Consider the following 14,155-nt stretch of genomic DNA (forward strand, 5'->3'; position numbering starts at 1 on the left):
CTCCCCTAATATTTAAATTAGAAGAAACTATGAACAAATTTAACAAAAATAAAATGATATCTAACTTTAAGAGTGATTTGGGATCAAATTTTTTAGACAACCTTTATCCGTTTATCAGTACCTCTCCCTTCATGAATAGATCTGGTCAATCGTCGGTATTGTGGTCCACTTAAACACGAGAGATTGTGACAAAATTAGGACATACTATAAGTGACAAGACAATGTGATCCTAAGTTCCTAGATAATATTCTTTAAGGACCATTCAGCTGACGACGACCAAAAATATTGTTGTCCACCTAAATTGAGCAGCGAGATCTATGGACAACCTAGTGATTGTTCAATTTTAAATGTACTAGAACATGTTTCCCGCTTCCTGACATACCCCAATAATCAGGAACTTCCAAAGTACTCCTTACTTTAGGTGAGCAGACAATTATTATGAGAGAAGTCAGATTTAGAGTGCATATGCAATACACCCAGGTCGGATCTCTTCCAATCTCGCAGAGGGTGAAACATATGACTAACCAGATTTAGAGGGATTGAGAAGTAGAATGGTGCATATACTGTGTACCAGGTCGGATTGTGAGTCACGCAAAGGAGACAGTATATGTCTAACAGATAGAAAGAATTGCATAGATAGAGGATGCAGAGAAATAGAATTGCATATGTTGCAGTCCAGGTCGGATGTATTTTAATCATGCAGAGGAGGCAACATATGACTAACAGAAAGAAAGCAAGAAAACAATTTCCTACAGACCTACTTTATCGGAATTCCCCAGTCGCCCCATCAATACCGGAATTAAGGACAGAGTCCGTACATCGAGGAAGAATTAAACCATAGTTCTAGATACGGATTAATTTAATGTGACCGGTGGATTATCATGTATATCTCCCTGCTCAACCTATCTGGGCGTTGTATTGTCAGGCTAAATGGATCTATCTAGGTCAAGATTTTTCAAGTCTCTAGATTCCTTAAGTTCATTAATGCCTAGTCAAGTCCATTTTAATCTCTCGTGCCTACCAGCGCATCGAACACAGAGCCTAGACAATTCAGATTTAGTCCCTTACACAGATTCAGATTGCCTGTTATCACATGATTATATCACTTCCCAAAACATCATCTACAAACAAAAACTATCAGCAACATATTTTTGATTTTCTGATTTTCTAATGTTTTTGGATTTTTTAAACTTTTCTAATTTTTGTTTTGTTTTTATTTCTCCCCCTAAATTTGTGCATAGGAGAGAAACGAAAGTAAATGCGCAAATTTAAACTATCCTAAAACAAAAATTAGTCTTTAAAGCGAATCAGAGTAAGATAAACTCAGGAGTATAGAGAAGAAAACTCAAACTGTAAGTCACCGATTGAATTTGCATCCAGAAGGTCTGAGAACAGCACGCGTAATCTCAGAACAGATCCAAAAATTCTTCACATCATTAAGCACTAACCCCATATGTGATCTCTTCCTTTCTTCCCTTCTCGCAAAAGGACACATACTCCCAAACAAAGTTATGAATGTTGTACAGTTGAGAGATGTCCCCTATCATGTGCCTAGAACAGCCACTACCAACAAACTGAAGTCTGATGATATGCCTCCATAGCTGCTCCGACACAGAGCGGGATTAGTTGGTCTTTGGAACCCAGTCCATTTTGAAACTGGGTTGACCTTTGTCATCCTTGCATAGTACTCTCTCCCATGACATGTCCTGCTTATCACAAACAGAAAATGTAGAAATATTAGAATCGTTAGAAGATTTGGGAGAGTGAGCCTTTGGAACCCATTTGTAGTTGGGTTTAACCCATTTCTTTTTCGATCTGATGGGTGGCTCAGTACTTGCTTTTGATCTTGATGTCGGCCGTTGAGATGACTTTGATTTTGACTTCACGGGAGCATCTCTTGGATTGGACTTCTTGGCCGACATTCCCTTCTTTCCCTTGGGATTCAGATTCTTGGCCTTGTGGGTTTGATTCTTGGCCTTCTGCGCGTTCCAGTCACCAATGTCTGATCGTGACCTTGAGGGGTTTCTTTTGGAAAATCTCCCTCTTGGCGCGTTCTGCCACCCTTGTGTATAGTAGGGAACGTATGCGCGATTAGGACAATTTCTGGCAATGTGTCCAGGTGTTCCACAGTGAAAACATGTCCTTTTCTTCACTGTAAAGTTGTTTCTTCCTGCCCCTGGTGGCGTGTCTTTGCCTTGTCTCTTGCTTTTCCCACACGCACAGTTGCAGCATGCATTCTGTTTAACTTGATTTGGTGGCCTGTACTTCTCAACAATAGGTTGATCAGAAGCAACTGAGTTCGAAGCAACAGATTCAGAGCTCAAGGAGATGTTGGTTTGTTCAATGGTTTTCTCCTTGTTCTCATCTTCTGCTACTTTACTATCACATACACTCTCTTCAGCTGCTTGCTTGGATTGATTTAAGGATTGATCTGCAGGGGAAGTAGAAACATTAGCATTTTCAACATTAATAAATCATCCTGAAACAAAACCAGATGGCTTGCCATAAACCATGAATGGTTCGTTGGCAATCTCCTCTTTAGACAAAGGTTGATACTGATATGTATGATTAAAAGGAGGAGGTACATTATCGTATCCTAAACCCTTTGACTGATTATGTTTAAATTGCATGCAATGGTCTATCATGTTGGCAACTACTTCGCTTGATACATCAAACTTTTTAAAATCAAAATTTGCAGTTTCAAATTGCCCTTTTAATGTATCAAGCTCAGTAATTAACTCAACATTCTGTCTCTTGATATAATCATAATGTTCACATTTTTCACTGTAATCTTGCTGAATTCTCTTAAAGTCCTTTATTTTTGTTTCTAATTCAGCCTTCAGGGGTTTCTGTCCTTTCCTGAGTTGATATCCTTCATATCTCAGGTCCTCAACTTCTCTTTTTAATAAATCAATTTGTTCCCGAAGAAATTTAATCGTATCTTCACTTGATAGTGTGCATGAAACTTCACATGATTGAGAACATGAAACTTCATTGACTGGGATGTTTGCGGAACTCATTGTTTTTCGACAATTCAAAGCGTCAAGTTCTTCAATTATATCAACAAGACTAAGAGGATTGAGATCTTTTGTCTTCTTGATGACAGCCACGTTCATATCCCACGATTTCGGAAGTGAATTCAATAGCTTTTTGTTTACCTCAGATTTGGTCAAGAAGATCCCAGCTATATTCATCTCAGTAGTGAGTGTGGTAAATCGCTGCAACTGAGCTTCCAGGGTTTCTCCAGGGATATAATCGAACATGTTGAAGTTTTGTCTTAACATCTCCTGACGACTCTCTTTCATGTCTTCAATTCCCTCGTAGACCTCAAAAACCATTAAAAGCACAACTAGAAGCCAAAATAAAACTCAAAAGTCAAACCCTTTGACTACAAACCTCAAAAGTCAACCTTAAAAGTCAAATTTAAAAAGTCAAACTCAAAAGTCAAACTTGAAAAGTCAAACTTAAAAGTCAAACCGAAAAGCTAAATTTGAAAATTTAAAAGTTAAATGAGAAAGTCAAAGTTTAAAGTCAAAGGTCAAACTTGGAAGTCAAAGACAAAATTTTAAGTAAAAAGTCAAAAATTAAAAATTAAAATTTTTGGTTGAAATTGGAATTTAAAATGAAAAGAAATTGAATTTTGGGCTGAATTTGTCAAAATTGCGAAACTTGGATCCGAAAAGGAGTGTTTTTGAATAAAGAATGTGAAGGAAAGGAACAAAGGTGATGCTAGAGGAGTTGGTTAAGGCGCTAAGTTGATGAACTAGAGGTCGCAGGTTCGATCCCCGGCACCCCCGACATCCGTTTCAATTTTTGAAGTCCGAAGGCGAGGCTGCTGCTTGCGAGGACGAGGCGCGATGCGAGGACGTGCGATGATCAACTCCGAAGCGAAGACCGACGAAGCGATGCGAGGACCTGGTGCGAACCGGAAACTGCTGCTGACCGAGCCGTCCTTCAAGCCGTTCACCGAGCCGAGGCCGCAAACTCTGGCGACCGTAAACACGTTTACGGCCGTAAACTCCGGCGACCGTAAACTCCGGACCGTAAACCCTTCAAAGACCGTAAACACATCTTCAGATCGCGAAAAAAAACGACGTTTTTTACCTTTTTTGCTCCAAAACTCGATCAAAAACTCGTTTTTACGAAAAACGCGAAGAACAAACCCCCCCTAATTTTCAGAGATCTATCCAAAAACGCAGAACTCTTTCCAAAATAAGATCAAATCGGCTCCAGATCTGACAAATATGAGTGATACAATCCAAGCTCTGATACCAATTGTAAGTCCCTAATCTGCTTGTGTATCAATCAGATCCGTTTGATGGTGCGGAATCTCAATCAAACGGATGATGTCAGATCAAATAGAAGAGAAGGAGAAGAAGAATAATATGAATCTTGTATAGTATTGATTAGAATGAAGTTCCCTTACAAGATTCACACACACTAACACACACTCTCTTCTCTCTATTCCGTACACTCTCTTCTGTTCATCAATCTATTCCTCACACCCCTCACCCCTATATATACTCGACTGGGCCGCAAACTGGGTTTACGACCGTAAAAATGGGTTTACGGTCGTAAACACCCATTGGGCCGTAAACAGCGTTTACGGTCGTAAACCTGTTTACGGCCGTAAACACTACCTGACTGTAAACCTGATCGTAAACACATATATGACCGTAAACACCGAGCTGTTTACGGTCCTAGACATAAAAATACATTTTCCTAGAAAAGCAAAGTATAAACCATATTTTTGACCCAACACAATCGAAAATTTAGTAAAGAAAAAATTTAATTTGTCAAGGCTTAATTCTATTTTCATTAAATTTTGTATATTTGGTTGTAGAAATGAAATAGTATGTGTTAAAAAAAAGACAAACTGTAAAAATGGTCCTATGGTATGCATTTTTTTGGGGATATAGTCCAAACCACGAGTATTTTTTTGGTTTCGTGGTCCTTTTGGACTGGTTTGTTTGTGAAAATGGTCACTGTAGTTAACTCCCGTTAAAAACAATCCGTTAACCCCCTCATGTGCCCTCCACGTGAGGGTATTTCCGTCTTTTTACTTATAGGGACCATTTTTGCGGGAGAAAAAAATAAAACCCCCTTTATATACCATTTTCTATTTCCATCTATCTTCTTCCCCAACGACTATTTTCTTCCATTTCTCCTTCCTGACCTACAATCGAACAATGGTGGTTTGTTTTTGTGGAAAGCTCGGTTTGGTGAAAACGTCTTGGACACCACTGAATCCCGGAAGGAAGTTTTATGCACGCCCTATTAAGGATTCTATTTATTAATCACATAACAAAGTAACATATCAATTATCTATTCCCAATTAATATATTAATCACATAATATATTAACAAAGCATTTTCTCTCTCTCTCTCTCTCACTCACACACACACACACACACACACACACACACTCTCTCTCTCTCTCTCTATATATATATATATATATATATATATATATATATATATATATCGTAATATCATTTCTAGCTATTTCTGGTTATGAGGGCATCCTAAAAAGACTTTGCTTCTAATTTCAATTTTATAGCAATTTAGTTATGAGTTTAGACACCTTACTCCAACATAGGTAGCATACGAGATCTCTTAAACCAAAAACATTATTCAACCTATCTGTTATTTATGATATTTCCCCTTTTCCCCGATCCACTGCTTAGGCGATGTGTGATCCAAACTGGTGTTCTGCTATGGATGCTGAGATGTTAAATTTTCTCTCCAATCACACTTGGGATCTCATTCCCAAACCGCCCTCCATAAAAACTATATGCTTTCGATGGTTGTATCGTCATAAATTTGATAGTAATGGTCGACTTGACCGCTACATAGGGCACCTTATGGATAATGTTTTTTTCACAACAACCAAGACTTGAATTTGATTACACCTTTAGATTTGTTAAAACTGCTACAATTAGAACTGTTCTTAACATCTTTTTCTCTCACAAATTGCTCATTTACCAGTCGGATGTCAAAAGTGCTTCTTTACATGGTGAGCTTTGTGAAACAGTCTACATGTGTCAACCTCCAGTATACGTTAACTCTTAGTACCCCAATCATGTGTGTCGCGTACGAAAAGCTCTTTATGGCCTTAAATAGGCTCCCAGGGTTGGGTATCACTGATTAACTATTTTTATTTCTTCACTTGGTTTCCTAGTAGTAAATATGATTCCTGCTTTACTTATCGTAGCGATATTGATACCATCTACCTTCTTCTGTATGTTGATGACATTATTCTCACCGCCTCTTCTTCCCCCCTCATAACCAAGGTCATCTCACATCTTCCTTCTAATTCCCTATGTCTGACCTTAGTCCTCTCTCATTCTTCCTCGACATTTCTACCTCCCACGGCTCCTTTGGATTGTTTCTTTCTCAAAATGCTTTCACTCAGGAGATTCTTGCATGTGCCGATATGTCCACGTGTAACTCCTTAGCACCCCAGCTAACACTAAATCCAAGCTTGTTATTTATGGAGAAGTAGTACTTGATCCTACTATTTATCATAGCCTTTCTGGCGCTCTTCTGTATATGACTTTTACTCGACCAAATATTGCCTATGTGGTTCAACATGTATGCCTCTTCTTGCATAATCCTTGTGTTCCACATGTCCATGCTCTCAATCGCATCCTTCGATATCTTAAAGGAACTTTCTTACATTGTTTACATATTCGTATGTCAGTTGTTGAACGTTTGGTGTGTTACTCTGATGATGATTGGGTCGGGTGTTGCATCATATGTCATTCCACGTCTGGGTTCTGTGTTTATATTAGTGATAACCTCGTCTCCTGGTCTTCCAAGCGCTCGCACATCATCTCTCGATCTAGTGCCGAAGTCGACTACCGGGGGGGGGGGGGGGGGGGTTATTAATGTACTTATTGAAGCTGCATGGCTTCGTAATCTACTTCTTAAGTTATAATGTCCTCTCTCACGTGCTACTATTATGTTTCATGATAATGTTTGTGCCATGTACTTAGCCTCTAACACAGTTCAACACCAAAGAACCAAACATGTGGAAATTGATTTACACTTTGTTACGGAACGTGCTGTGATTGGTCACGTACGTGTTTTACAGGTTCCATCTGTTTCTCAATATGCATATATTTTCACCAAAGACTTTCCCACACAGTTATTTTTAGATTTTAGAGATAGTTTGAAGATTCAAGAGTCTCCTGCTCCGACGATGGAGGTGTGTTAAATTATTTTTGTTCTCTTATTTTTCGTTTGTATAGTACATAGGCCTTATTGTATATTTTATATCCATATATTGAAATCATAATACAAGACCCTAATCAATGGGTGTTCCACAAATATTATCAAAATAAAATAATAAAATACAAATCAGCCTTTTCAATTGGGCAAAATATAGAGAAAAAGAAAAAAAAAAGAATAATGGTAGCCTTGTGCTTGCGGTGTTGTAATCCGTTAGAGCGCATGCTCATTTTGAACTTTCTCTTTGTGTTTTGTGTTAGCTTTGCTCGATTGTATATTAACAATTATTATGTCGTTCAAAAAATAAGTAAAAAAACTATAGATCACAAATGTTTAAGAATTACGATGTTAGCTACTTTTCAGATTACATAGAAATCCCAGAATGAAGTCATTTGTAAGGAGATGCAACAGAAACGAGATTCATTCTTTGATTCTATTGTATTTATTTATTTTTCTTGGGTAAACTAGTCGATGTCAAAACATAATATAGATTCGTTAGCTCGGCTACTAAACCAATTGTTTGTTTATCTATAAAATTTGGTTGTTCGGAAAAGCATACAACCAATCAAAACTGATGCGTAAAACAAAAGAAAATCCAATATTTGAAAACTATATCTAGAATGACCGGAAAAGTGGAAACAATTCCACCTATAATTTGCTCGTTATGAGCAAATTCAAACAAATTCAAAATCCTTGTAGATAAACCATCAGTTTCTAACGATAGGATCAATGAAATCTGATACATTAATCAGTTAATAAAAAGAAGAGAAAAAAACATAAACTATAATATTGGTAGGTGAAAGGAATGGACGAGAGTTCATCAACAAGTCATATGGTTGGCAATACCTTTTATTTTTTTTTTTAATGTTTTCATATGTTTATTTCATAGTTACTTATATTTGATTTTTTTGTCATATTTGATAAAGGTGGTAGGTGGAAGGAGTGGACGAGAGTTCATCCACCAAGTCATATGGTTGACAAGACCTTTTTTTTAATGTTTTTATATTTTTATTTCATAATTACTTATATTTGATTTTTTTTTGTCATATTTGATAACATAACAGTTTAATATACTTTTATACAAAATACGAGTAAATAATATATATTTTTTACATTTACCAAAATAACCACTATATCTAAAAGGGAGCTGATCCGTACACAACAATTAGTGTTTTAAAATGTTGTATTGTAAAACTATATAATACATGAATCAATGTTTTAAAAACCAGTTTTTTAATTGAATCGGTATGGTGACCGGTTCAACCGGTTCGACCGCCGGGTCAACCGGTTTCTATAGTTTTTATGTTTTTTCCTATTTTTCTACACATACATACATATATAAACCATGAATTTGATGTTTACAAATTCAAACATTAAAAATACACATAAAAATAAGTTGTAGATGAATTCAAATACATTAAAATAACACATAACCATAAGTTTTAGTGTTTTACATCAATCCATATATGTCAAAAAGAAAGTAAAGTATAATACCGTGACGAAATATAGTTTTAAATGAATACAAACACATCAAAAACTTTATAACATTTACCATATATTTTTATTTAGAGAAAACTAAATAGATATGAAAAAATAATCACCAAAGTTTATTATGTAAATTGTTCTTTTTCATGTGTTTTTATTCGGTTTAACCGGTTCAACCGGTTTATTTTGACCGGTTCAACCGGTTTTTTCTAAAACCGGCCGGTTCAATCCGGTTCAGAAATCAATGTAAAACCGGTGATAGTTGAACCGCTTCCTCCCCCGGTTCCCGGTCCAACCGGTTCGACCGGCCGGTTCAAACCGGTTTTTAAAACATTGGCATGAATTGTTGTGTATGACAAAAAACTGTTGTGTACGAAAAAAATTCGGATCAATATCCATACAATAGTTCTAACTTTATTTGGCAACGTCGGTCTCTACTTTATTGGTCAATAATAGTTTTTTTTTTGGCAATTTTAGAGTCTTTATTTATTTGTTTGTTTTTTTTTTGTCCTTGCGTGACAATTTCTGGTTTCTTAGACAAGTTTAGTACTCATGAACTTTTTTTTTTCTTAGGCAGGTTTAATCTTTGTGATTATTTTAGGTCTTTAACTTGATAAACTTAGTCCATATGAGCTGTTTTTTTTTTTTTTTTTTTGGTCATTACCTTGCTGAGTTTTGTCCCCGTGAATTTTTTTCTTTTTTTGGTCTTTATGTTTTCTTTTGCAAGTTTAGTCCGGTTGAACTTTTATTTTTCTTTTTTTGGTTCTTACATTCGCAAATTCAGTCCCTATTCATTTCTTTTTCAATTTTTTTCATCCTCCAGACTTTCTACATTTTCGTATATTCTACATCCACCAATAGTTTTGTCACTGGTATCCACCTTATGTATTTAATTATTTATCAATCAACAAATACAACAATATCCAACTTTTATAAATATAATTGTCAAAAGCACCACCACAAGACACTGTGGACAAAATACCAGTAATAGACAAAAATCATAATTCTTTTCTAAACCAAGTCATAATGAGTCAATCTTCAAATCATATGGAATTTGAATGAAAAAAGGTCGAATAATCTATCTGACATCACGATGATTTAATAACTTGATATGCATAAGATAAGGTAGAAGATAACCCATCACCAAAATTATAAACGATATAACTGTTTCATATATGAAAACATTTATAAAACTTGTATATTTAGTGACCTTTGCTTAAGATTTGTGCAAAAACATGTTTAATAAAAAAAGTTTTCGAACATATAATATATTTGTACCATAAAAGTAACATATTTCCGCTGTTACATATGTGACATTATTTATTTAAAAACATCCATGTCAAATTAAGCATTTGCTAACCAGTCACCAGTGTCATTACATTGTGTGGCATAAACTGTAATTTACTTCAATATCAGGGGCACTTTAGTGACAGTACATGTATATAATCTCCACAAACGAACAAAATTGGACACCCGACATATTCCATCTTCTCCAAAAATCTACTTTTTCACACACTTCTCTCTTCCACTACATCATCAACCTCACAAGAAGATTCATCCACCATGGCTATGGCTTTCAAGATGGTATTCAGTATTCCCCCTACGATATGTGTCCGTTAATTTCAGTTTCATTATATTCGTTAATTAATATTTTCGACTTAACTCTACTTTTGATTCCGCCTTAAACTCTGTAATTTGAATGTGTAACTCGTTTGAATTAAATACTTGAAAATACGTTACACTTTTTCATGTGTTTGCATCATACTTTGGTTTTGATAAATTTATTTAGTTTTTGTAAGATTTTTCTTGCATTTTAGGTCCCAAATACTATCATATTTCGGAAATCTTCTATGGGTTTATGAGTTCAAACTTCTACCATTTTAACTTTTTTGTTCAAAAATAACATCACATGTTTTATTTGTTGTTATATTTTGTTAGGTTTATCTAAAAAAGACAATTTGGAACCATATTTGCTAAATTGTATCATTTCGGTTATCCATTTCAAAATGTTATCTGTATTTCAAAAATATTCATCGTATTCGCAATTTTTTCGTGTGAGACTCTATTCTATCTAACTCGGTATTTTTTGAATGTATTATTGTTACTCTAATAATTTCAATGTCATTATAGCTAATTTCACCGGCTTTTTTGATAGTTCACCTGTAATCGATATATATATCTTTTTGTATTTTTGCCAAATAGAAACGATGGTGGTCAATCTTGGAAGGGTTTATGCTGGAGCCATCGAAAGCATTTAAAATATATTTTATAAGAGATTTTATTAAATTGAAACATTAACAACCGGAAGATACACAATGTTAGTAATAGTAGTGTGGTTGGTATGAAAAACTAGTAACGTCTTTTTAATGCAGCCGTTATTTTTATTTTATATAAAAAGGAAACACAATAAAGAAATTTATCAATACGTAAACATTAATATTTTATAATATTTCATATTATATGATATAATGTATCTTCTAGTTTATATGACATTTTCTTTTTCTTTTTCTATAAATAGATGACGATTTTTTTTTTTTTTGAGATACGATAGGTACTACCCATCGTCTAAACAATGAATATGTTCATATTGATCCAAAGTCTTTCTCCGACGATTATCGCCGCCATAGTCTTGCCATCGCTCTTCCTTTATCTACTATCAAAGATAAAACATAACAAACGTCTTCCGCCGAGCCCTCCGTCGTTACCGATCATAGGCCACCTCCACCACCTCGGCCCACTCATCCACCAGTCTTTCCACCACCTCTCCACCCGCTACGGCCCCCTAATTCACTTCCGTCTTGGATCCGTTCCTTGTGTCGTCGCCTCCACACCGGACCTCGCTAGAGACTTTCTCAAAACTAACGAACTCGCATTTTCTTCACGAAAACACTCCTTAGCCATCGACCATATTACTTACGGTGTCGCCTTCGCCTTCGCACCTTACGGACCTTACTGGAAATTCGTCAAGAAACTGTCAACAGTCGAGCTTTTAGGCAACCAAAATCTCGGTCATTTCCTCCCCATTCGAACCCATGAGATCCGCGAGCTTCTTCGAACGTTAATGGAGAAATCGAAACGAAACGAGGTTGTGAATTTGACTGAAGAGTTCTTGAAGCTAACAAACAACGTGATATGTCAAATGATGATGAGCATTCGATGTTCTGGGACGAACGACCAGGCCGATGAAGCCAAGAATCTTGTTCGAGAAGTGACAATGATCTTTGGAGAGTTTAATGTTTCCGATTTCATATGGTTCTGTAAGAACATAGATTTGCAAGGGTTTAAGAAGAGGTATGAAGATACCCATAGAAGGTATGATGCTTTGCTGGAGAAAATCATATCTGAGAGGGAAGAAAAGAGAAGAAGGGAAGGGAAGGGAGAAGATAACAAAGGGAAAGATTTCCTTGATATGTTGCTTGATGTTTTGGAGGATGGAAAAGCAGAGATTAAGATTACAAGAGATCACATCAAAGCCCTGATTTTGGTAAATTTATTTAAATCTTGATTCTTATTCAAAGGGTCAAATGGTATTTTCCTATACAATTAATAATCCAAGGATCCGGTCCATTTATTCCATTGAATGAGATTCACCCGTTAATTTTTTTTTTTTTTTTTATGTATAGTTAAAAAACAAAACATCTTGTCATTATGGCTTTATCTTTTGTGTAGGATTTTTTCACAGCTGCAACGGATACAACTGCAATATCTATAGAATGGACCCTAGTGGAACTCATCAATAACCCAAAGGTGCTCGAAAGAGCAAGAAAAGAGATTGATCAAGTCATCGGAAATAAGAGGGTAGTTCAAGAATCAGATGCACCTAACTTACCATACATCCAAGCCATCATAAAGGAAACCCTACGACTTCATCCACCAATTCCGATGTTGATTCGTAAGTCAATAACAGATGTCATTGTCCAAGGATATGAAATCCCAGCCGGAACCATGTTATTCGTCAACATCTGGTCAATCGGAAGAAACTCTAAGTATTGGGAAAATCCATTAGATTTCAACCCTCAACGGTTTTTGGAAGGTGAAACCCTAAAAAGCTCGTTAGATATCAAGGGACAGTGTTTTCAACTCTTGCCTTTTGGAACGGGGAGAAGAGGGTGTCCGGGCATCAATTTGGCCATGAGAGAACTTCCGGTGGTGGTTGCCGCCCTCATACAATGCTTTGAATGGAATGTTAATAGTGACAAGGAACCATTAAATACAAATGAACGAGCCGGATTAACTGCCCCAAGGGCAGTGGATTTCATTTGTGTTCCATCACTACGAGAAGACTCACAGCATATTATTTGATTTTGTTGGTTTTATACATTATTAATGGTAATTAGTGTATTATTATATTGTATTGTTCACTGTATAATTTGTTGGTGATTTTATATCATCAATATTATTTAAGTGTAATAGGATTAAATTTGTTGACCAAGTGATCTTGTTGAATATTGAACAAGTTAGGATGGTGTAGGAGTGCACATTTGTTCAAGTTTTTCAAGATTCAAAGTACATTGTTATTTAGGGGCGAAGCCCCTAAACGAACGGGGGTCCGGGGGCAGTGCCCCTGGCGGGGTCCAAGGGGCAGAGCCCCTGGCTGAGATCCGTTTAAAAAATGCATCAAAAATCCAATTTTAGAAAGTTGACCCTTTTTTCCCTGAGATCCGTTTAATGACAGATTTGGTAGTTTTATGACAGTTTGTAACTGTCTATTGACAGTTTTCAAACATGAATGATATATCCGTTTTTGGTCATTTTTCTGGTACATTTTGAAGAACATTTTCACATACATTCTCAGATTTCATTCTCTGAATTTCATCCAATTGAGTGTTCGATCTGTACCATCGAAATACTTCAATTTGATAGTGAATCACGACTTTCAGAGAATTCAAGCAATCTATTCATCCCCTAATTTCTAACATAATTTGGATGTGTATGACTTATTCCTTTTATCAATGTTTTTGGGACCAAGTATGTACCATACTAACGTTTGAGATCAAAGTCTTTAATTGTGACAACGCATAAATTAAGCCTTACTCTATTGATTTCACTATAAGTATATCAACTTATTACTCTCTTGAGATGAAGCCACTCAATAGTTAAACGAAAAGGGGCTGACAGGAGTTATTGCACATTTACCACAATATGTATCAAAGAAAACTTAGAATTTCTACATTTTTTCTGCGAACCTAGCACTAAACCGGTAGCCACATTAGAATCGGGTGTTGGAACGCATTTTGGAATCAAAAATACTACCAACATTAAACGGTGGTATGTATATAGAACCATATACTTGCTTGGAGAGTTTTCCATCAGAAACTTCACACATTCGAAAGCCTTGCAATGTTTGGTATAGTTTCATATTCTTTATGTAAAAACTACAATGTAGGCATGTATAAGAAGGAACACATATTCCTTATCTACTCCACAACAATAGAGGT

General features: G+C 35.9%; 1 protein-coding gene across 2 annotated transcripts; it reads left to right on the forward strand.

Annotated features, from left to right (window-relative positions):
* The first annotated feature begins 10,172 nt into the window (after positions 1 to 10,172).
* On the forward strand, positions 10,173 to 13,206 carry LOC145136364 (cytochrome P450 93B2-like). Of its 2 annotated transcripts, none has more exons than XM_079070490.1 (3): positions 10,173 to 10,301; positions 11,269 to 12,201; positions 12,387 to 13,206. In XM_079070490.1, exons 2-3 carry the CDS (start codon positions 11,290 to 11,292, stop codon positions 13,017 to 13,019), a joined length of 1,545 nt encoding a protein of 514 aa, XP_078926616.1. In that variant the 5' UTR covers positions 10,173 to 10,301; positions 11,269 to 11,289; the 3' UTR covers positions 13,020 to 13,206. The 2 variants fall into 2 exon arrangements, with proteins under 2 accessions (XP_078926616.1, XP_078926617.1); XM_079070491.1 differs by having other exon boundaries at positions 10,174 to 10,301; positions 11,260 to 12,201.
* Positions 13,207 to 14,155: the final 949 nt, after the last annotated feature.

The sequence above is a fragment of the Lactuca virosa genome, chromosome 9 (genome assembly GCF_052849685.1).
Source record: "Lactuca virosa cultivar CGN04683 chromosome 9, Lactuca_virosa_CGN04683_v6, whole genome shotgun sequence".
NCBI lineage: Eukaryota > Viridiplantae > Streptophyta > Magnoliopsida > Asterales > Asteraceae > Lactuca > Lactuca virosa.